This window comes from Crotalus tigris, unplaced genomic scaffold, assembly GCF_016545835.1.
Source record: "Crotalus tigris isolate CLP2741 ecotype Arizona unplaced genomic scaffold, ASM1654583v1 scf7180000017812.1200847, whole genome shotgun sequence".
Classification (NCBI taxonomy): Eukaryota; Metazoa; Chordata; class Lepidosauria; order Squamata; family Viperidae; genus Crotalus; species Crotalus tigris.
In genome coordinates, this window is record NW_024096651.1 from 961,799 (window position 1) to 985,422 (window position 23,624).

At 39.4% G+C, this 23,624-nt stretch overlaps 1 protein-coding gene across 5 annotated transcripts in view; it reads left to right on the top strand.

Moving 5' to 3' along the window:
- Nucleotides 1–4,521: 4,521 nt before the first annotated feature.
- The window catches only part of LOC120307729 (zinc finger protein 318-like), a 48,042-nt gene continuing 28,939 nt past the window's right edge, over nucleotides 4,522–23,624 (top strand). For 2 of the 5 annotated variants that reach the window (XR_005556627.1, XR_005556628.1), the window contains exons 1-3: nucleotides 4,708–5,094; nucleotides 14,838–14,986; nucleotides 21,941–22,499. Coding sequence is in view for 3 of the 5 variants with exons in the window: in XM_039342804.1 (XP_039198738.1) it covers nucleotides 4,903–5,094; nucleotides 14,838–14,986; nucleotides 21,941–22,499 (900 nt within the window). In the remaining 2 variants the exon portion in view is untranslated. Of the gene's footprint in view, nucleotides 5,095–14,837; nucleotides 14,987–20,951; nucleotides 21,833–21,940; nucleotides 22,500–23,624 lie in introns of those variants that run through there. The other 3 variants (XM_039342804.1, XM_039342802.1, XM_039342803.1) reach the window with 3 other exon arrangements.

A 23,624-nucleotide genomic window follows, 5' to 3' on the forward strand; every position in this document is an offset into this window, starting at 1 on the left:
AGTGATCCAGAAGTATATTGGATTAGATGGTACAAAAATCAGGAAAACGAGCTGCAATTCCCAAAAAACCAACAGTCCTAGGCTGATTAACAGAGGGATAGAACCAAGATCACATGAAGTGTTAGTATCATGTGAAGTGTTTGTGACTTGGTGATTTGGAAATTGCATCCAGTTTTGGTCGCCATGTTATAAAAAATGTTTAGACTCTAGAAAATGTGCAGAGAAGACCAACTAAGATAATTAGGGAACTGGAGGCTAAAACATAAGAGGAATAGTTGCAGGAATTTAGTATTCTTTTTAATTTTTATTTTATTTATTGGTTTAATTAAAAAAAGGACTAGGGGTGACATGATAGCAGTGTTCCAAAATCTAAGGGGATGGCACAAAGAGGGGATCAACCTATTTTCCAAGCACCAGAAGGCAGGACAAGAAGCAATGGGTAGAAACTAATCATGGAGAGAAGCAACCTAGAACTAAGGAGAAATTTCCTGACAGAACGATTTGCCTCCAGAAGTTGTGAATGCTCCAACACTGGAGGTTTTTAAGAAGAGACTGGACAGCCATTTGTCTGAAATGGTATACTGTAGGATTTCCTCCCTGAGCAGGGGGTTGGACTAGAAGACCTCCAAGATCCCTTCCAACGTTATACTACTACTACTACTACTACTACTACTACTACTACTACTACTACTACAATGTTAATACCGTGTTTCCCTGAAAGTAACAATTGGTCTTACTTTCTTTTGGGCTCTGAAATAAGCACTAGGGCTTACTTTTTGAGTAGGATTTATTATTTTCACTTATAGAAGGCGGAGAGTGCAGGGCTGATGGGAGTAGTAGCGCTGCTACCACCGGTCCCGCCCTCTCTGTCCCACCGTCTGCTTGCCTGCGGCCTCAACGAACCAAACCCTCATTGAGCCCCGGCCTCCGCCTGTGCTGCCTGCTCTCCCTACTGCTGTTGGGACATTTCTTGGCCGCATTGAGTGCCGTGTGGCCGCCGAGTGGCTGCCCGTGCTGCTTCTGGCCTCATGGGGGCTCTTTGCCCTCCTGGCCACGCTGCTTTGGGTTGCTCCTGCCTGGTGTGGGGCGAGTTGGCCCAGATCTTTTGTTTGACCTCCGGAGTGCCTCCCCCCGCTACCAGCCTACCAGGACCCTTCGCCAGCAGCCACTGGTGGAATTGCGCGGCCGGCACCTCCGCCTTTGGGTTGCTGAACGCCAGCCTGCATGCCTACTCGGTGCTACATGTGCCGGGCTACGGGCTGAACCTGGCATTCTTTGAGCCCTGGCGATGCCAGCTGTGCACTTTGGTCTCTACCAGTTGCTGCCACCAGCTCGCCTTCTGCCCAGCTGGCTGCTGCTGCCGCCATGAGGTGAGGCGAGGCAGGTAGCAGGGGGTGGAGATGCTTCCCTCCACCTGCCAGACACCTGCCAAAGTCGTGCTAGGTAAGATTGCCACATCCCCTGTCCAGATGCCCTCGCCTCCCCCAAGTTTTTTCACTAACCTGCCTTTCAGCTGCATTGTTTCTCTTCGCTGTGTGTTTGTGGGACTATAAAAAAACAGTTCAATCAGACCTTCCAACTTCTTGCAAAAAAAAAAAGATCTTGCAGAGTTGGAAGATCTGATTGAACTTACTTTTGGGGTAGGGCTTATATTAGTCCCACCCCCAAAAAAGCAAGCTAGAGCTTACTTTTGAGGGAGGGCTTACTTTTGGGAAACACGGTAGTAGTAATTTGACTGCTAGTCCATTTAGTTGCACTCATGCACTTATCCAGAGTGCACCACAGGGGGCATACTAGCTTTGCACCAGAAAGATGAGTGCCTTCTTGCTGCATCATCTGGGTCTTTCCCTCACCACCGATGTCGCCTCATAGTCGGGAATCACATCTGAGTAGGTCCAGCACTAGCAGGAGTCTGACCGTCCACACAAAATGCTGCCGTGTTTCCCAGCAAAGTGGTACCTATTTATCTACTTCCATCTATAGCAGCTTTCAAACTGCTAAGTGGGCAGAAGCTGAGGCAAGTGAAAGGTGCTCACTCTGCCACACGGTGCTAGGACTCAGATCACCACAGGAAAGACCACCTCCAGCATCTTTAAGCCACTGAGCCTCTGCAGTTTTGACACAAAGCATACATAAAGAGAGATGAAAAGGTGTTTCAGATGTAACAAATGGCTTCACAAAACTGAGAAGAGAAAGCAGCCATATGTTTATTGCTTCTATATTATAAATCTTGCCATTTAAGACATGTATGTCAGCTTGGTATATACCGTGTTTCCCTGAAAATAAGACCCAGTCTTATTATTTTTTTGCCTCCAAAAGAGGTACCAGGTATTATTTGTGTGTGCTTGTGTGTGTGTGTGTGTGTTTTCCACTCACTTCAGGCACTGACAGCTGGCCCACTTCTGCGGCTGAAAGAGCAGCTTCATTCTGCAGCTGAGAATGGAGCTTAGGCCTGCATTTCGCAGTCAGACCTTTCTGGAAGGTCTCTGCAGCCGAGAACCAAGCTATGGATTCAATCCATAGCTCGGTTCTTGACTGCAGAGGCCTTCCAGAAAGATCTGATTGCGATAGGCCTGACTGGGGGTGCCACAGAAGAAGTGGGCCAGCGAGGAGGGTGTGGGGCTCATGGGGCAGCTCCACCCTCCACCCCGCCCTAGCTTGATTTTTAGGTGTGTGCCTTGCCCCTAAACTAGGGCTTATTTTGGGAGTAGGGCTTATATTAGGCCCACCCCCCAAAATCAAGCTGGAGCTTAGTTTGGGGTAGGTCTTACTTTTCGGGGAAACACAGTAGTGCTATCAGTATTTTTAAAACGTACAGTGGTTTGTGTGGTTAGGACACTGGGTTGGAGGTTAGCAAGCCCACGTTTGAGACCCCAGTGCGGCTGTGGGGTGAGGTGAGCTTCTGTCCTTCACTCCCACTCTAGCTCTAGCGGGGATATGAAAAGAACCCCCAATTGGGCAACACTGATGTCACTGGCTAATCCTTTCAACCTGGAAGCATCTCAGTGCTTTTGGCACAAGTACAATGCAATGGTATTTTTAGAATCAAATGCTTTAAGGTGACACCTTTCATTAATTGTAGTAATCAGTGCTCAGTCATTGCAGGGTGCAAAAAATGGCCGCTGGCACGCAGCAGTTTATTGTTTATATAAAGTTCACAAGCAGCAAAAGTTTGTACATGACAATAGCATTTCATTGGTTAAACTCCCAACCAATCCTCAAGAATATAGAAGTCAGAGGCCAGAAAAAGGGAGTAGTTTGGCAATAACATCTTGTTGATGCGAGCTAGCTGTTATCAGGCAGGCAAGGTCATTCCAAAGCCTGCGCACTTTCACATCGCCATGATAGAATGATAGGCAATTGCAAGGTCTTTCCTCACTTCACTTAATAACTGGGTTTTATTAATCCAGTGGTTCTCAACCTTTTTAATGCTGCAACCCCCAACTGGTCGTAAGTCGAGGACTACTCAACTGATGCAGCACCGTTTGCAGAATGGGACTTTTGGCAGGCTCAGCAGGGCAGAGACAGTCTGGACAATTCCTATTGGCTTTTGAAAGCCAATAGAATTAGACTTTATTCAAGAGAGTCTATTCTATTGGCTTTCAAAAGCCAATAGAATAAAAGGGAGTAGCACAGCTAAGGAAAAGGGGGAAAAAATGGCAGACTGCATTGTTTGGTGACCCCCCGTGAAATGGTCATTCGACCCCAAATGGGGTCCCGACCCACAGGTTGAGAACCACTGTATTAATCCATCCTACAGCTGGCAGGAAAGTATGTCAGTATAACATTTGCTCTCCTCATTATCAATCCTTATTCTGCTACTACTGCCTCTGTTTCAAATCATAGCGATTGCCTGATTTAATCTGCAAGTAGTGATATAACAATAGAGATTGTATAGTCCCTGTCCTTGAAAGGTATCAGAAAAAGGAGGCAAATACTGCTCTAACGTGGATACAGCTAAAGATAACTCAAATCTCCCTCATGAGCAAGGGACAAGATGAAAGCAACATCCAGAAAAAATAGTTGGGCTGAGGATTAGATGCAAGCATACTAGCAACCAAGCTCAGAGAGCACCAAACACACCACGGTTCAACTGAGCTATAAATTTTATTAGCATTTAAGTATGCACTGGATGATGAAGAAGACGTATTTTTCCCTGAAGTTAGTTTCATTATGAGATAGGTTTAAAAAGATGTCTACATCTGGTGTAACCTTCCAGTCACTTAGGTGACACGGGCATTGTAGAAATTTAATAAATAAAATAAACATAATTGGTCGGAACTTATCACTTCACGAACGCCCAGTGTTCCTGGGACAAGAGTTTCACGAGCTCAAATTAGGACAGACCTTTTCTCCTACTACCGGTATGTGCAAGCCAGGTTTTATGTATTTGTCATAAACCCCCATAATATTCCTTGCACTAAAATGAACAGGTAGGCGTTTTTGATGTTTCTCCTCTTCTGGCTGTAATTATAGCAAGCGATCATTTGGAATCCTCTTTCTTGTAGCGCTACGATGCGGGGCAGAATCATTTACACAACCTGCCTCTCCTTCTTTTAGGTTTTGATTGGGATTCTTAACATGGACGATCCGTATAAAAGCAGAGGACTGATAATTGCTGGATTAATAATTAAAGGGTAAAGAATAACTGACATCTACGCTTCACATCTTCCGGCGCTCTTTTCCCTACCGCTGTCTTTTAACCACGCCCCTTCCTGCCACGTGACTCTGATTCTGTCACCGCCATTTTGTCTAGCTTCAACCGCACATCCGGCGTTTGTGCTCGGTGCGCATGCGTGTCGGTGAGGGGAAATGGTCATGAGACGCTTAAACAGGAGCGAGGCTCGGTGAACGAGGCTGGGGACGGTTCCGTGGCCGCTTAAAGCTGTCGAGGCCACCGTCATGTATCGTCCCGGGAGCAGCCCCCCGGCCACGAGAGTTCAACGGTCCCGGCTCGGCCCCATCGACTCCTCTCGCGGGTTTGGGTCACGCTCCCGCTCCCCCTCTCCGAGGGGTCGCCACCACCGCTCCCCGCCTAGCCGTCGCTCTTCCCATCGTTCTCATCGCTCGCCTTCCCCGCGCCGTTTCAGTAGGGTACGCTCGGTTGGAGCTTCCTCCTTTTAATCTACCCTCGGTCTCCGGTCCCGTGTGTCTGGGCTTTCGCTGTTTGCAAAGGGGAAGCCTTCTTCCATCCCTTATCCCTCTCTGAAAGTGGTCCGCCGCCGCCTTCCCCCATTTTGTGCCGAACAGTCTCTTGCATTCCCCAAGCTACATAGTAACATTTGCAAATAGTTTTCTCCCCCTGACGGTAACAGAACATATTTGTCTAAGTGGAAGGTTCTGACTTGATGGCAATGGGAAAGGAAAGGAAAAGTTGCAAAGTAAACTCTTAACTCTACCCTAGACATGCTTTGCCACTTCAGAGTAAGTTCTGGTTGAATTAAGTAAGAGCTGCTTCTGAGTAAGCATTAACGTAAAGGGATCGATTTTTTTTTTTTTTTTTGCTTTCAGTTCTACACAGACATTGGAAAGGCTCGATACTTTGTAGAACTTGTGAACGAGGTTGCTTTTGCAGCAGATTAGTAAGCAGTTGAATGAGTTAGATTGGATGTGTAATAAGATTGAAATGTGAACCATATAATATGGTTGTTTCAATAATCTGAAATCAAAAGATCTAAGCATTTTTTTAAAGATCATGCTGAGCATGCTATGTTAAAGCCAATTTCATGATCATGTATTCCTCTGTAATGATAATCACGTTTTTTTACATGTTTGGCAGGGTATGCACTTAGTTGGGTATATTTTGAAAAATGATTTTCATAAATTCATCTCTTCTGAAGCTTCAGAACTAGGGTTATATATTTTCAGGTAACTGATCTACATTACTTTGATTTCCTGTTTCTTTAGTAGAGCTATTTTTTTCTTCATGTATCCTTACGAAGAATTGTAAATTTTCTTTGTTATTTTTTCCATCTTGGAAACAAAAGATATTTTGAAAATAGAATAATTATTCTATCATTGTTTGTCAATAAGATTCTTAGTATATGAAAGGAACAAAGATACGTTAGCTCTGTCAGATGATAAAAGATACAGTTGCTGTATCATACATCAACAGAATAGCAATTTATGAATATAAGTTGGATTAATGTTTAATTAGGACACTTAGTTTACATTCAGTTACATCTATAAATTTTAAATTTTTCCTTTCTGTTAAACATTACAATTTGATGAAAATTGTATGACAAATACCAATGCCCCCACTTAGGTCGTCTGGAGATACCAGCTGTTTTAGGTTTTGGATTGTGTACCCCTGCCTTAGGTGAAGGAAATACAGCTGATCTAAGCAATCTAACCACTAGATTGCACAATTGTCTTTTGATTATACAATTTAAAGGTTTTTTTAAATATAAGTTGGCATACTATAGTAATTGTGTTAATATTTTTTATTTAGAGAATTTATATGGCCATCCACTCACTCTCAGTGACTCTTGGTGGCTTACAAAAAAATAACTATATACCTAACCCCCTGCCACCCTCCTGGTGTCAACACTCAATCAGACAAGCCACTTGATGGACTCTATCCCACTCTGAGTTCCCCAGGCCTGTTGGCAAAACCAGGTCTTCAGAGCCTTGCGAAAGAGTGTCAAAGTGGGGGCCGTAGGCACATATAACTAAAGACTCAGTAAAAATCCCTAGTCGCCAATCTTTATAATATTAAAGTACATTAAAGGAAAGGGTGTAGAAAGAAAAGGAAAAGAATCCCTGCAGATTTACTCTGCTGGTCGTAACCAACTCTAGGGGGCAACTCTGTTTCAAGGGCCATTGAGGCAGTGCAGTCCAAAGATATTTCTCCGGTCAGGTGGCCAGCATGATGTTGTGGAGCACTGTTTCCTACCCATCAAAGTGGTACCTATTTATTCATATTTGTATGCGTTCAAACTGCTAGATGGGCAGGAGCTAGGCAAAGACGGGAGCACAGCCTGTCACACGATGCTCAGGTCTCGAACCTGGGCTGTTTTTCCAGCAGACAAGCCTAGCATCTTAACGGCTGAGCCATTGCGCCATCCCTATAATTGGTATTCTTTTTTTTTTATTGAAAATTTTCTAAAATTTTTACAAGAAAAAAAACCAACCCACCCCAGCCCTCCCGTTCCCTCCCTCAACCTTCCCAGAGCTGAATATAGGCTTAATTAAAGTTTCTTGAATTCTTAAAAAAAAAAGTATAAACCATAGATAAGTCTAATACATTACTTAAATAACTAATAGAATAATTAACAATAATATATATATATATAAAAACATAAATATTAAAGAAAAGAAAAAAAATAGTTAAAAAAAGAATAAAGAGAAAGAAAGAGGAAAAGAAATATAAGAAAGTAAAATAATAATAAAAAATATAAAGAGAAAGAAAAAACAATACAGTCTACAAAATATTAAAATTTAAATATAAGTTATTGAAAAACTAAATAATATTTTTTTATATCCAACTTATGTTGTATAAAATCTATCCATTTTTCCCATACCAAAAAGAACTTCTCTTGCGATTGATCATTTAAAAAAGCCGAAATCTTTGCCATTTCCGCCAGATAGGATACTTTAGAAAACCACTCTTGCAAAGTAGGCAAAGATTCCTTCTTCCAATATTGCCCTACTAACAACCTTGCGGCTGTAATTAAATTTAACATCAATATAACCTCCTTAGTATCACAATCAGTAACAATACCTAGCAAAAACAATTGTGGGGTAAATTTTACCCTCCTTCTAAAAATTCTTTGAATATTCCACCATATCTTAATCCAAAAGGCTTTTATATTTTTACACGACCACCAAATATGGTAATAAGTAGCGTCCAAACAACCACATCTCCAACATTTGGGCTGTAAGTCAGGATACATACGAGACATTTTTTGTGGATCAAGGTGCCATCTATAAAACATTTTATAAAAATTCTCCCTTAAGTTCTGGGCTTGTGTAAATTTAACATTTCTCACCCAGATGATTTCCCAGGTATCTAGTAGAACTGGTTCACCAAAATTTTGTGCCCATTTAATCATACATTCTTTAATTAATTCTGGTTCTGAGTCCAATTCTACTAGCAACCCATAAATTCTCTTAATATGAGTTCATCTTTGATCTTTTACTTGTTTAACAAAATTTTCATCTTCTCTAAGCAAGCCCACATTACGATCTATCTTCCATCTGTCCGCTATTTGTCTGTACTGAAACCATGAATATATAATATTTTCTTGTGCTAAATCTTCCAAAGATTTTAACTGCCAAATTTTACCATCCCACCTAAGCAATTGTGCATAAGAAACACTATCCATCTTGACTCCTCTCTTTATCCCCTCTATCGCATGCCAAGGTATAGCCCATAATGGTATTTTAGAATCACTTCTGTAATATTTCCTCCAAACCCGAAGTAAAGAAATCCTTATAATATGAGATTTAAAAACCCGGTCAACTTTTTTATTAAAAATTAAATAGGCATGCCATCCGAAAAGTAAATACCAACCCTCCAAGAGGAGTATTTCTAGATTTGTTAAATTAACCCAATCACTAATTAATGTTAAGGCCACAGCATCATAATACAATTTCAAATTCGGTACCTTGAGTCCACCTCTCTCACGAATATCTTGTATAATTTTAAGCTTTACTCTTGGTTTTTTCCCTGCCCAGATAAATTTATTGATACCTTTCTGCCATTCATTTAAATTGACCTCATTCTTTAAGATAGGTATCATTTGAAATAAGAAAAGGAATTTAGGCAGGACATTCATTTTAATTGCCGCAATTCTTCCCAAAAGAGATAATTGCAATTTCTCCCAATTTTTCAAGTCTCTTTGTATCCTGACCCACAACCTTTCATAATTATTTTTATACAATTTTACATTAGAAACAGATAAAGTAACCCCCAGATATTTTACCTTATCAACAACCTCAAAATCTGTCAGATTAACCAAAATCTGCTTATCCATATTAGTCATATTTTTGGGTAATATTTTAGTCTTATTGTTATTAATTTTAAAACCCGAAACCCATCCATATTGGTATATCAATTGTAATTACTACGGAGTGAGTAGGTTGAGACGGGGTAACCACCAAGTCATCTGCAAAAGCTCTTAGTTTATATTCTTTTTTATTAACTTCTATTCCTTTTATTTGCTGAGATTCTCGAATTTTAATCAGCAATATTTCCAAAGTTAAAACAAACAGCAAAGGTGACAATGGACATCCCTGTCTAGTCCCCTTTTCTATTGTAAAAACCTCTGACAAACCCCCATTAACTATAAGTTGTGCCGTTTGTTTTTGATAAATAGCACCAAGAGCTTGTAAAATTTTTTCTCCAAAGTTCATTTTATCAATTAGTCTTAACATAAATTGCCAATTCAATTGGTCAAAAGCTTTCTCAGCATCCAGAAATATTAATCCTGCAGAGACTTGATTATTTTTATCTAGATATTCTAATAAGTTAATAATTTGTCTGACATTATTCTTCATATACCTTCCAGTTATAAAACCCGTTTGATCCTTATGTATAATCTGACACAAAACCTTCATAAGCCTATTAGCTAGTATTTTTGCAAAAATCTTATAATCTACATTTAAGAGAGATATAGGTCTATAATTCTTTGGTAGAGTAAGATCTTGATCTTCTTTTGGAATTAAGGATATAAAGACTCTGCCCCATGACGGGGGAATCTCTAAAACCTGTAATATATTATTAAAAAGCTGTCTTAAAGGTTGAATCATCTCTTGTACCAAAGTTTTATAATAAATAGATGTCAAACCATCTGTACCCGGTGCTTTACCTAATTTTAATTCTTTAATCACTGTCTCGATTTCCTCACTAGTAATTGAACCATTAATTTCTTGTTTCTGATCTTCAGTTAATTTAGGGAAGTTGGCTTCATTTAGGTAATTATCTATATCTGAGACCTGTATTTTAGTACTCTTATATAATTTTTGATAATAATCTAGAAAAGATTTCTTAATCAACTCCTTCTGATATACCAATTTACCATTATGATTTATTTTATCTATAATTCTCTGTCTCTGTTGCTTTCTGAGTTGGTAAGCCAACCATCTCCCTGGTCTATTAGCATTACAAAATGTATTTTGTCTCATATACAGTAGGTTAGTTGCAGTTTGATCAGCCATCAACATATTAAATTGTGATTTAAGCAATTTTATAGATTCTTTAACCTTTTCATCTGTAGGATTTGAAATCAAAATTTTTTCTTTTAATTTAATCTCATCTTCCAGATCCTTACGTTTCTGAATCTGCTTTTGTCTATGAGTATTATTCATTTGTATCAAGATCCCACACATGAAGGCTTTACCTGCATCCCATACCATTGACATTGATGTTCCCTTATGCATATTTAAAACAAAATAATCCTTTAAATAATCCTTTAGTTTTTGAACATTCTTTTCTTGTCTAAATAAGTTCTCATTAATCCTCCACGATCTCCTCTCCTCTTTTTCATCAGCCAGCTCCATCCAGACTGGACTGTGGTCTGTCAATGTCATAGGAAAAATCTTAACATTCTTTACCCTAAAATATAAATCAGTTGTAATCAAGAAAAAATCAATTCTTGAAAAGGATTGGTGTCTGTCTGAAAAGAAAGTAAAGTCTCTCTCCTCCTGATTACGTTCACGCCAGTAGTCTCGCAGCTCCCAGTCCTCTTTCAAATCAAAAAAGGCTTTAGGTAATTTAGCCTGTTTAAAAAAAGTAGAAGATCCTTTCTTGTCTGTTTGTGTATCTAACACACCATTCCAATCACCCATTAATATCACAGATCTATAATCCAACAAGGTTAATTTCTGATGTAACAATCTGTAAAATTATTCCTGTTGTTGGTTTGGTGCATACAACCCCACTATAAGTATTTTCTTCCCATATAAACCAACTTCAATCTTAACATATCTCCCTTGAAGATCAGATTCTACCAAACAGGCTGATAAGTTTTGCTTAACATAAATGACTACACCCCCTTTTTTCCCAGGAGCAGAAGATACAAAATGAGATCCCAAACGAGCATTGGCTAAATATTTTTGATCTTTAGATAAAATATGTGTTTCCTGCAAACAAATAATATCATTATTGTGTTGCTTTAAATAATGAAAGATTTTCTTTCTCTTTTGGGGGGAATTAAGGCCATTAGCATTCCAGGTCAGGAGCTTTACCATCTCCCTTAACCAAGAGCCTGGAGAAGACTGCTTGGAGATCTGCCATAGAAGAATGTGCTGCAGAACTCTTGGGTCTTGCTCCTCCCACCGGCAACGAAACAATTTCTTGAAGAGATTCTTTAACTTCTTTCTTCTGTTGTTCCTTTTCCTTGCGTCTATGTGCTGCACGGGTCATTCTTTTCTCTTTGATCTCTGTTTGTCGTGACCACTCCGCCAGTGGCTTTCTAACAACCATCATACCTTGTCCTTCAGACTGTTGTTCCACCTCTTTACCATCCAAAACTTTCTGCATCATAGATGATGGTGAGCCTGCTCCCAGGACCGAACTGTAAAACTCCTTTGCTTTAGTAACTGTATTGAGTCTATAACGTGTCCCCGCATGGCTCACGACAATACCCGTCGGGATCTCCCATCTGAATGGCATCATTCTTGTTTGAAGTTCATTAGCTAGAAAAGCAAAATCTTTTCTCTTTCTTAAAATTTTAGATGGGATCCCCTTTAAGATAATAACATCTTGAGCAGCAATCTGAAACCTCTTATTATAGAAAGCTTGTATAATTTCATTACGCAGAGATCTCTTTGCAAAATAAATCACCACATCTCTTGGTAAATTCTTCTGTTTTGTGACCCAGGAGTTAAGTCTGTAAACTTTTTCCACTTCTCTAAGTATTCCATCTTTCTCCCTATTCAGAATAACAGCAAAGTCATTTACCACAATTTGTGCCAGGTCTTGTTGCATATCCTCTTTCAGACCCCTGATTCTTAAAGCATATTCCATTTCCCTGTACTGAGACATAACGATGTCATCTTGTGAAATTTCCATCTTTTTTTCCATGCCTTCAAATTTATCTTCCAGGGTATCAACCTTTTCTGCAACCTCTTCAACCCTGGAATCAAGCTTCTCAACCACAGAAGCAAGTCCTGATAGAGCCATAACTATATCTTGCCTCAGAATAGTGTTATTCTGCTCTAACAGGTTCTTCATTTCTCCTCTGATTTGAGTTTTATTCTGATCTAAAAGCTCCTTCATTTCCCCTCTAATTTCAGTTTTATTCTGATCTAAAAGGTCCTTCATTTCCTCTCTGATTTGAGATACAGCATTTCCCATTATGTCTTTCATATCTTGTACAAATAATACTGGCAGAGGAGGAGAAGATGGTGGTGTAACTTTAGGTTGTTGTACCAGTGTGGCTTTAGGTTGTTGTACCGGTAAAATCGCAGGGGAAGAAGCCACCTTAGGAACTGTAGAAGCTGCTTGCCTCTTTGAAGCCATTTTTTTAAAAAAAGAAAAATCTTATTTCCTCTTCTTCCTTCTTAAAGAAAATACAATAAAAAATCCTCCAAAAAAATAAAAAGCAAAGGAGAGTTTAAAAGCTATTTCAAAAACACAAAACCACCTTCAGAAAAAAAGGAAAAGTTTAAAAAGTTTAAATAAAAAAACTATATAGTCCATAACATTCCGTTTGACTCGCTTTCTTCCGAAAAAAAGGCACTTTCAAATCGCCATTTTACTTTCACTCTCCACACAAGCAGAGAACAAAGAAAAAAAAAAAAAGAAAATCAGCCTAAACTAAAAAACAAATTAAAATTCAATAAGTCCAATCCTTTATCCAGCTCTGTCCGCTTTTAAAAATCACTCACCCGGTCCTTTTAAGCGTGCGGAGATGGTAGCGGCGTTTCGCTTTGTTCCCGAAGGAACAGAGTCAGCTGGGAGGCGGAGGCAACCCGAACTCCGAGGGAGCTCTCTTTCTACCCCCCAGAAAAAATTCCTGGGGGGTTTAAGAGGCTCTACCTCTATTCGGGTGATTCTCTACCCCCTCCCTTCACCCGGGAGGGGATTTTGAGCCGCGGGACAGCTGATCTCTGCTGTGCTCCGCGGTTCTCACGCTGTCCCAGGAGGACGGCTACAATGTAGCCGCCATCATCGACGCTATCCACCGGAAGACCTATAATTGGTATTCTTTTCATCTGTTACATCAGAGTGAGAAATCTGTGTTCCCCAATAAACCATTTTCTTCCAGGAAGAATTGGGGACTGATCACTGTCTCAGTACTTCATAACAGAGTCACTATATTAATGTAAAAGATAAAAAATCATTTTTCCTCCTTATGCACCAGGACTGAGATAGCAGAGGAATCTCAATTGCTTCTTTATCTCATTAGAAGATATATATATATAGCCCTATTCCCCAAATTCATGTAATTGTAACTACAATTGCAAATATTAAATAAACTCCAAAACAATATTAGAAACACCATGCAATATAAAGTTGGGAATCTCAATCATTCCATTCCCAAAAGATAAGCTCATCTATCATTCTGGTCCAATGCATTAGAGAAATTCCAAGTTTTTAAAACTTAGTTGAAGTCTGACAAGATCAGAGCCATCTGAACATTGGGAAGAAGCTTGTTCCAAAGGGCAGCTGCCACAGAACAAAAAATATGCCTCTTAAGATCTCATCAAGCGACATTGTCTTGAAGACAAAATTGGGAGTGTCCCTATGAGAGTAGGTGAATTGGGCAAAAACAATCTTGCAAATAATATGATTCTGTGCCATGTAGGACATTGTAGGCGACAATTAACATTTTGGATTGTGTCCAGAAGCCTATGGGGAGCCAGTGTAATTTGAGAAATAGTGATGTTACGTGTGCATACCACAATGCACCCATAATTCCTGTGGCATTCTGGGTCAGTTGCAGATTTTATGTATACTGTGTTGCAGTAATCCGAATGGGAGGTGACTGAGGCATGAGTGATTGTAAGCAGAGGCTACTGTTTCAGGTGTGGGTTAATTTGGCACAGCAGATGGTGTTGTATAAAGATTTTCTTGGCCATAGTTGAGATTTGAGCAGGAGCTATGAGGCCAGAAGGATCCCAAATTTGCACACATGTTCTGAATGGAGGAGTAAACTGCCCTTGAGGAAGGAAGAAACTCCAGCAATGCTGTGTCTGCCACTCCCAACCCCCTGAGTTGGTCCAGAAGGATTCCTGTGTCATGCTACAAAAAACCACTGACAGATCAAAGAGTTTCAGGATTCATCCTGTCATACACTTACTACAAGCTATCAGCAACTGCAGGTGTTCCCTAAAAAGGAAAGATTGGAGATGGGATAAAAGTTCTCCAACTCTGTTGGATGCAGCAATGACTTCTTGAGCAGGAAGTAGACTACCTCCTTAACTCAGTTTTAAGATGTCTTTATCCTTACATCAGGCATGTCAAACTCGCGATGTCACGTGACGTCGCACAACGTATCGGGCCAGTTTTGCCATTGCCAGCAATGGTGTGGGCGTGGCTTCCATGTGATGAGTCCGGCCCATGGGCCGGCAGTTTGACACCCCTGCCTTACATGTTACTTTTGTGCCAATTTATGAAACAACACATTTCTATAACTTTAAAAAAATGTGAAAATAAATTGTGGAAGAATGTAAAAGAAATTGTGAAAACAATCATTCCACACCATGAGCTACAAATTTTAAGTAGAAATTTGTAGCCCTTCTAAATGACTCAATTTTCTTCTTTTTCTCTTAACTTTTACATAATATATCCAGTTTTAAGGTATTTTGTAACAGTGGAAGATACTGAAGCCTGTTTTACCAAATAGATAGCATATTGTAACTATTCCTTGTCCCTTCCCCCATTGCAGACATATTCGCTGGATCAGCCCTCATATTCTCCAAGGCAGCGCTCACGTTCTCCACACCAACGTTCGGAGTCTTCAGTGGAAAAATACTTGCGGGCCTTAATTGAAAACGGCACAAGCTCACCAGCTGATAATCTAAGCAATGTGAACAGGTATGGTTCTTTGAAAGCTAGTCTCAAAAATTGTGATTTTTTTTTGTTCATATCCTATAGTATCCAATAAAATAATGTCATGTTATGAGACAGTTTGGAAAATATATTAGATGGATTACATTAGACATCCCTCATCTTAGGACACATTCATATTTGTTTGTTTATGAGACTTATAGGCCACTCAGTCTGTTGCAACCCACAGTAACTTAAAAAATACGATAAAACACTGTAACTTAAAAATACGATAAAACACTGTAAAAATAAAGAATTATGTCATTAAAGGGGAAAGGGGAAAATCATTTAAAACAGGCATATCAAACTGCTGCTCTGCGGGCCAGATGCATCACGCCAAAACCGCACACACACACACACCCATTGCCGGCAATGGGGAAAATGTCCCGATTTGTTGCACGATGTCACGTGACATCGCGAGTTTGACATGCTTGATTTAAAAGATTGTTATCCTCAAATGCATAGAATGGGCTTTTTATCTAAAAATGTATAGTACAATGAGATTAGATTTTGTTAGCAACAATTGTAAGTGGAATAATATATGAAAGATTCCAAGTAATGTTTAAAAATTCAAATGGAGGAGGGTTAAGATAAGAATCCTTAAATGGTTGGGACTGTCAGTTATATTCAAATCTCTTAATAATTGCAGCAGTAATGCTGAATATTAAATCAGAACCTAATGTGGCAAAATTTTCTAATTTGACAGCTTGATTTATGTACTGTGACCTTGTTTCAGGTAGTTTTAGCTCTACTTTTAGTATGTCAGTTTTTGTTCATTTCTACATAAATCTGTAGTGCATTTCAGTGTATATTTAAGAAGCAAAGTCTAGAAGATACAAATACTATTTAATCTTAAAAGCAACCTTTAAGTTTACAGGGTACAAACCAGGATAAAAATAGGCATACTGTTCAATTTCAAAGTATATTTTTCTTTGCAATCCCCGATTTCTTTATAGAATCTTATAAACCTTTATCTTATTTCTTGTACTTAGTGGTAAAGTTGGTGAATTTTGATGACAAAGTATGCAGTTTACTTATAATTATAATGTATTCTCTCCTGTTATTAAAAATGCTTGTAGTAAATCTGTTTTCAGTTTTATGATAATCACATAAGAGTGTATTTTCATGACTTAAAAGTTTGATAGGAGACATTGAAATAATAAAAGCAAATATATTTATCTACATTTCTTAAAAGTAAGAACTAATTTAGGAGCAGCTAGTATGTCATTTAATTCTTCAGTAAATCTTTGAGAGTGAAGCAAAAGTAAGTGCTTTTTGATTATATGAAGCTTTGTTAAGTTTTTGTATGTAAATAGTTTCCAACCATATAATTTATTCACTTTTTTGCATGAGGCATATGATATAATCAGGTGTGCTCTGGATGAATATGTGCTGAGCTCTGGATCATTTTGAATACCCCAAATAAGCTATTCCAGTCCCACCATATTGGGTAAGAACCCACATAGTGAGTGAGTAAAAATAGTAGTACATCTTTATGGGAAATTAAATTATAATTGCTTCTTGAGGGAATCTATTTCTGATTTTTTTTAAAAAGTGAAACCTAAAGCAGAATGTGAAGTGGAATCTTTCTGATGGCTAGCATGCATTAGGATATCACAGTTCATTCTCACACCATTTGCCAATTTTTCCATGTCTTTCTTCAATCACTCAATGTTTTATATTCTCTGGCCACACTCAATCGTCATTGCGTTGTTCCAGTTTTCTGAAAAAAAAATTGAATTTTGCAGCCTTTGAAATTTTCTACTGCTTACTAACACTTTTGTACATGTTTCAGTATATTTTCAGAATACTGCAGTTGTAACTAGGATGCTTAAAGTGTTGATTCTTTATAGTTATGTCTATAGTAATAATTTGGTTTTGTTAATGAAAAAGGATCAAAACTAGAATTGATTTTATTGATTGGCTGATGCTCAAATAATTTAAGTGCTAGAAGGTATACAGGTGGTTTGAATATCTAAAGCTAAATTAATCAACAACCCTGAATGGCGTGGCACACAAAACTAAACAATTAACCTCCCGTCCCAAAGAATCAGAATAAAAATCTATAAAAATTCTATAGCAGCTTATGGCACCCCTAGCCATACCCATATATACACTTACCATCTCACCAGCTCCGGCCTTGCCTTGCCTCAATATTTTAAGACCTAGAAGGGAATGAGTGTGGGGGCCTGCTGGATCTCTGGGAAAAGGGTGTTACACTGGGCAGGGCCAACTATAGAGAAGGTGCAGTTCCTTGTTCCTGTTAGATGATAACGTTTAAAAGAAACAACATGGAGTGCTCCCACTGTATCTGATCTAGTGGAATGGCCAAATCTTCAAGGAGAAGCAGTCCTGTAAGCCAGGGCTTTTCAACGGGTACCACCTGTGGGACATTGGCACCTGGCAAGTGGTACGCGAGCACCCTAGAAAAGTAGCGGGGGAGGGGAATGAGCTGAACCGGTGGCAGCACCGCACAAGCCTGAGTGAGAGATGGCTGGAGCTGCAGGGCTGTCATCAGTGGAAGCGCCAGGTTCAGTGCTAGGCTCCAGGTGGAGCTTGGCGCTGATCCTGGCGCTTCTGCTGAGCCCAGAAGAAGCACCAATCAGCCGGAATGTTGCAGCATCTCCAGGGTCTTGTGATTTACATTCAGATGCTTGGCAACTGATTCATATTTATGACGGTCACAGTGTCCCAGGGTCATGTGAAGTGACCAAAACCTGCTGCAACCACCCAGCAGAGGGGGGGGGAAATAAAAACCAAACATCACCCCACCCTACCCCCGCTGCCAATCCTCAACAGAAATGCTCACAACAATGAAAACCTCAGACAGGAGGAAGAGCGCCGCCGGGCGGGCAGGCAGGTGTCATGCTCGGCTGTGGCTTGGGGGGCACTTTTTTCAGTGCTATTGTAACTTCGAACAGTCACTAAGCAAACTGTTGTAAGTCGACTATCTGTATTTTATCACTTCCCCCCCCTTTTTTTGGGTCATCAAGTTTTTGACACCTTGCTAAGCGACTGGTGGTACTCGGATGTTGCCATATTCTAAAAGTGGTACAATGGGTGAAAAGGTTGAAAAGCCCTGCTGTAAGCAACCTGGTCCTACACCATTTAAAGTTTTAAAAGTAATAACCAGTACTTTGAATTGCAACAGGAAGAAACTGGAAACTATCAGTCCTTCAAGGAGGACCAGACTAGGAAGCAAGGTTGTGTATGCTAATCCTGCCTTAATTATAAGGTTATGGTACAGAACTGGTCTGAATGCGCTTCCCCTTCCCTTCCTTTATCTTGGAAAAGAACTAGGGAAGGTCAAGCCTGAGATCCTTTTCAAATTACATTTCAGCCTCAGACTAAAACTTTTTTTTCCCTGATCAATATCTTGGTTGTGGCTCTTCCTCCTATTCCTCAAGATTATTCTTATAGCTGATTACATTCCATCAGCAGTGCAAAGAGGGCAAACTGAGGAGCAGTCAGAATGGTGCATGCTGTCACATTTTGAATCAATCGTAATTTCCAGTTAATCTTCAAGGGCAGCCCCATGTAGAATGTGTTGCAGTAATCCAACCAGGAAATGACAGGATTAATCAATGTGACAAGACCTCCCAGTCCAGGAAGAGTTTCATTTGGCAAAAAAGAAGTCTATGTGAGGTTGCTGCAAAGTACAAGATCCCTGAAGTTCCCGTGTAGGGGTCCTTGGGAGAAAAAGCAGCAGGAACAACTTATGTGAGCAACTTGCAACCATCCCTGCCAACTTCCCCATTGACTTTGGTTCCAGCAGGGAAGATCACAAATGGTGATCATATGGTTGCAGCTTGCTGCAATATCTTAATAATGAGGTGGGCACCCAGGTACCCAGATTGCTATAATGTGATGTTGCGATTACCACAACTTTGTGGACAGGTCATATGTTGCCCTTCTTCAGTGTTATTGTAATCTTAAATGGACCCCGAAAGAGTGGTCATAACTTGAGGATTACCTCTGTCCTACTGCAGTGGCCCCCAAATTTTTGAGCACCAGAGACTGGTTCTGTGGAGAGAGATTTTTTTCATGGATCTGAGGGGGCGTGATTTTGCATGCTGCCTGCATCCCATGCGTGCCTGGATGGGGCTTCGCTCACTTGAGCGGCCCAGTTTCTGGCATGTTGTGAACCGGTGCCAGTCCATGGCCCAGGGGTTGGGGACCCCTGTCCTAATGTAATTGCTTTACTGCTTAAGGCTATGTATATATGTTGCCATTGAGATTCTCCTATCTGAGGTGTGAGAAATTTCTTTGATGCATATTATATGTTTATTGGACCATAATAAAGCACTATAATTTGTCATTGTGATTTGTATACTTTCAAAATTAGAAAGATCTTTGAAATGAAAACATAACAGTTTTTATGTGGATATACTGTGAGGGGAAAAATTATTTGATACCCTGCTGATTTTGTACGTTTGCCCACTGACAAAGAAATGATCAGTCTATGATTTTAATGGTAGGTTTTAACAGTGAGAGACAGAATAACAGCAACAAAAAAATCCAGAGAAACACATTTCAAAAAAGTTATAAATTGATTTGCATTTTAATGAGTGAAATAAGTATTTGATCCCCTATCAATCAGCCAAATTTCGGGTTCCCAGGTTTCTTTTTTACAGGTAACGAGTTGAGATTAGGAGCACTCTCTTAAAGGGAGTGCTCCTAATCTCAGCTCGTTATCTGTGTAAAAGACACCTGTCCATAGAAGCAATCAGATTCCAAACTCTCCACCATGGCCAAGACCAAACAACTGTCCAAGGATGTCAGGGACAAGATTGCAGACTTACACAAGGCTGGAATGGGCTACAAGACTATTGCCAAGCAGCTTGGTGAGAAGGTGACAATCAGATGGTGCGATTATTTGTAAATGGAAGAAACACAAAGTAACTGTCAATCTCTCTTAGTTTGGGGCTCCATGCAAGATCTCATCTCGTGGTTTTTCAGTGATGATGAGAACGGTGAGGAATCAGCCCAGAACTACATGGGAGGATGTTGTCAATAATCTCAAGGCAGCTGGGACCATAGTCACCAAGAAAACAATTGGTAACACACTACACCATGGAAGACTGAAATCCTGTAGCACCCGATGGTCCCCCTGCTCAAGAGAGTATATGTACAGGCCCATCTGAAGTTAGCCAATGAATATCTGAATGATTCAGAGGAGAAGTAGGTGAAAGTGTTGTGGTCAGATGAGACCAAAATTGAGCTCTTTGACATCAATTCAACTCGCTGTGTTAGGAGGAAGATGAATGCTGCCTGTGACCCCAAGAACACCATCCCTACCATGAAACATGGAGGTAGAAACATTATGTTTTGGGGGTGTTTCTCTGTTAAGGGGACTGGACAACTTCACCACATCAAAGGGACAACGGACGGCCATGTACTGTCAAATCTTGGGTGAGAACCTCCTTCCCTCAGTCAGGGCATTGAAAAGGGTCATGGATGGCTATTCCAGCATGACAGTGACCCAAAACACATGGCCAAGGCAACAAAGGAGTGGCTCAAGAAGAAGCACATTAAGGTCCTGGAGTGGCCTAGCCAGTCTTCAGACCTTAATCCCATAGAAAATCTGTGAAGGAAGCTGAACATTTGAGCTGCCAAACATTCACCTCGAAACGTTAATGACTTGGAGAGGATCTGCAAAGAGGAGTGGGACGAAATCCCCTTTGAGATGTGTGCAAATGTGGTGCCAACTACAAGAAACGTCTGACCTCTGTGATTGCCAACAAGGGTTTTGCCACCAAGTACTAAGTCATGTTTTGCGAAGGGGTCAAATACTTATTTCACTCATTAAAATGCAAGTCAATTTATAATTTTTTTGAAATGAATTTCTCTGGATTTTTGTTGTTATTCTGTCTCTCAGTGTTAAAATAAACCTACCATTAAAATTATAGACCGATCATTTCTTTGTCAGTGGGCCAACATACAAAATCAGCAGAGGATCAAATAATTTTTTCCCTCACTATATTGCCTACTGCTGTCAAAAGTTAACTGTATCGAAATACCACAGAAATTAGTTTTAAAAAAACAAACAAACAAGTGCATATGGCAAGTATGGCCAGGGCAGCTAATAAGCACAAGCTGGGCTTTCTTCAGCTGTAGCAGCAGCAGAATCTCTGGTCTTCCCCTAGTTTCTTAATGAGATTATATATTTTTTTAAGGATTCAGTAGGATAAACAAGTATTCATCTTCATCAAGCCTTATTAGAAAAATGTTTGTGATAGTTATTTTTAATAGCAAGTTGCACATATTTCTCCATTGATTTAATATAGGAAAATAGAAACATTTTAAAGATGTATAGGATAAGTACTGTTGTTGCTGTTAATTGATTAAAGTATTAGAATATTGCCTTTACTTTAAAAATGGACTAAAATGCTTTATTGTACAAATTTGTTATAGACATGTTGAGGTTGTGTGTACACTTCACACAAAACTATCAATCAAATTTTACAGCTGCTGTCTCACAAAAAAATACCGTGTGCAGTTTACAGTGATAAATTAAAACAATAAATACATGAAAACTGTCATTATTAAAAATTTAACGCAAACTTTATTTAAAAAAATAAAAACTGTATGGTTTATAAGACTGACTTTGTCATTTGAAAATGATTTAGTACAGGATAAATTATACATATTTTGTTGACATCTGGAGCTGGAGCACATTTCCATTTCTGTAACAGTGCACTCTTGTCTGTTTTTGTTTCATGTCCCCTATGCTCACAAATAACCAATTTCAAAAATGTCATTTCTGGAAGAACGATATAGGTTGAGATGGAAGGTGAAGCTGTTAATGAAAGGCGCAGAACTAGCCATATTGGGGTCAGTGTAAACCGGTTTTGGCTATTCAAAGTCAGACAACTATGCTAACTTGAGTTCCAAGATATATATGATGTTGATGTTTTATGATTTATGTGCCTCTCTCATCAGGGATGACTCGTATGATGGTCCAATATTTAGCAGAGCCCCTTCACGTCCTTGGAATCTTGAGAGAGGTTTCTTTCATGAGGAGAATTCTTCAAGACTATTCAGCACAGGACACGATAAGGACTATTACAGTAGGGATATTTTTGGAGCTCAACTGGACCGAAGCATAAACAATGAACTTCTACAGGATCAATTAAGAGAAAATAATAGGGGTGGGGAGAAAGAATCAAAATACTTTCAATATGACAGAAAAGATAGACTCTTTGATGGAAGCATAAAATCTCAGGCTTTATTGGCAGAGACAGAGAAGTATCGTAAACAAAGCCCTAATAGAAGCCTAAGCCTGATGTACACGGATGAAGATTTTCATAAACTTGAAAGAATTAGGAGAAAAAGAGAAGAAGATTTGCAAAGGAGAAACATTAGAACTGACTACCCAATTGCTGACTCAGCTAATCAAGAACAGTCTTCTGAATCTCAACACCATTATAGATCTGAGAAAACACCTGCAGTCCCCTTAAAATCTATACTGAAGAAACGGTCAGATAATTCTTCTACACAGGTTTGAACTGAATTCTTCACTCTCTTTGTTAATCTGTCATGTTTTACTAGTTTTCCCCCCCCTATTTTAAATATAAATATTTAACTTTTTTATGAAGATCTTTAGAATAAATGCTTTGAACAATGTCATACTCTTTCTTCCCAGTCATGGAGTTGATTTAGTATGGCAGCATCTTGGGCCTCATTTGGATCAGAAAGTTTCACTTTATTTGTTTTAAATTTGAAACCAGTAATTTTCTGTTAAGATGTGTTGTCCTTAAGCAAGTATTTTAACATCTGCTTGAGGATAACATGAAGAAGCTGCATTTGATATAGTAATTTTAGGTCACTCGTGGGGATTTCTGTTTTCCAACTTTGAAGCTTCATCAGTAATACTTTTCCTCGTGCAAGATGAAGTAAGGAGCAATTGCTCCTTATTTTGCTCTGCAAGGAGTCTGGGATGTTTTGTCATGCAGGGAGAAGGAGTCTGTTCTGAAAGGTGAGATTTTGGGAGAAATGGAAGGGTGCTTGCTGAAGGTTTTCATGGTTTAGATGAAATTTTTTACCATTAGGTGCATAAGTTGGAGGTTTCCTAAATTGTTTTTAGAAAACTTATTTTTCAGTGTTTGAAATTGAAGAAATCTCTATAAATATTACTTTTTAAAAACTATTTGAAACTGATTTATCAAGTCACTTGACTTTCCTAACATAATTTCAAAACAGAGATAAATACGGTAACTGTTCATTTCTGAAAGAAGAAGCACTATGCTTCTGTGAATTTGCATCATGCAGCTGTCATAAATAATGTTGCCCATTGACTTAGGAGCATTTGGCTACTTTTTTGGGGTTTGTGAGATGCTCCCTTCAGAAAAGTACCTTTCAAATTCTGTTATTGTTCAGACCCATTTTGTGCTTCCTCTGCTGCTCATTTGACGTGCTGTTTTTCCTTCTCCTTCACCCTTGCTGAATGATTCAAAGTAATCAAGGATCATGGCATGTTTATGTTGATGCTGCATAGCAAATTAAAACTGGACTTTATGAGCATGTCATGGAAGGAGAACAAAGTCATTTCAGTGAAAGGTTAACACTGAACAAGGCTGGGCAGTGACACGGTATGTGCAGCTTATACTGTGTTACTATACTGGCA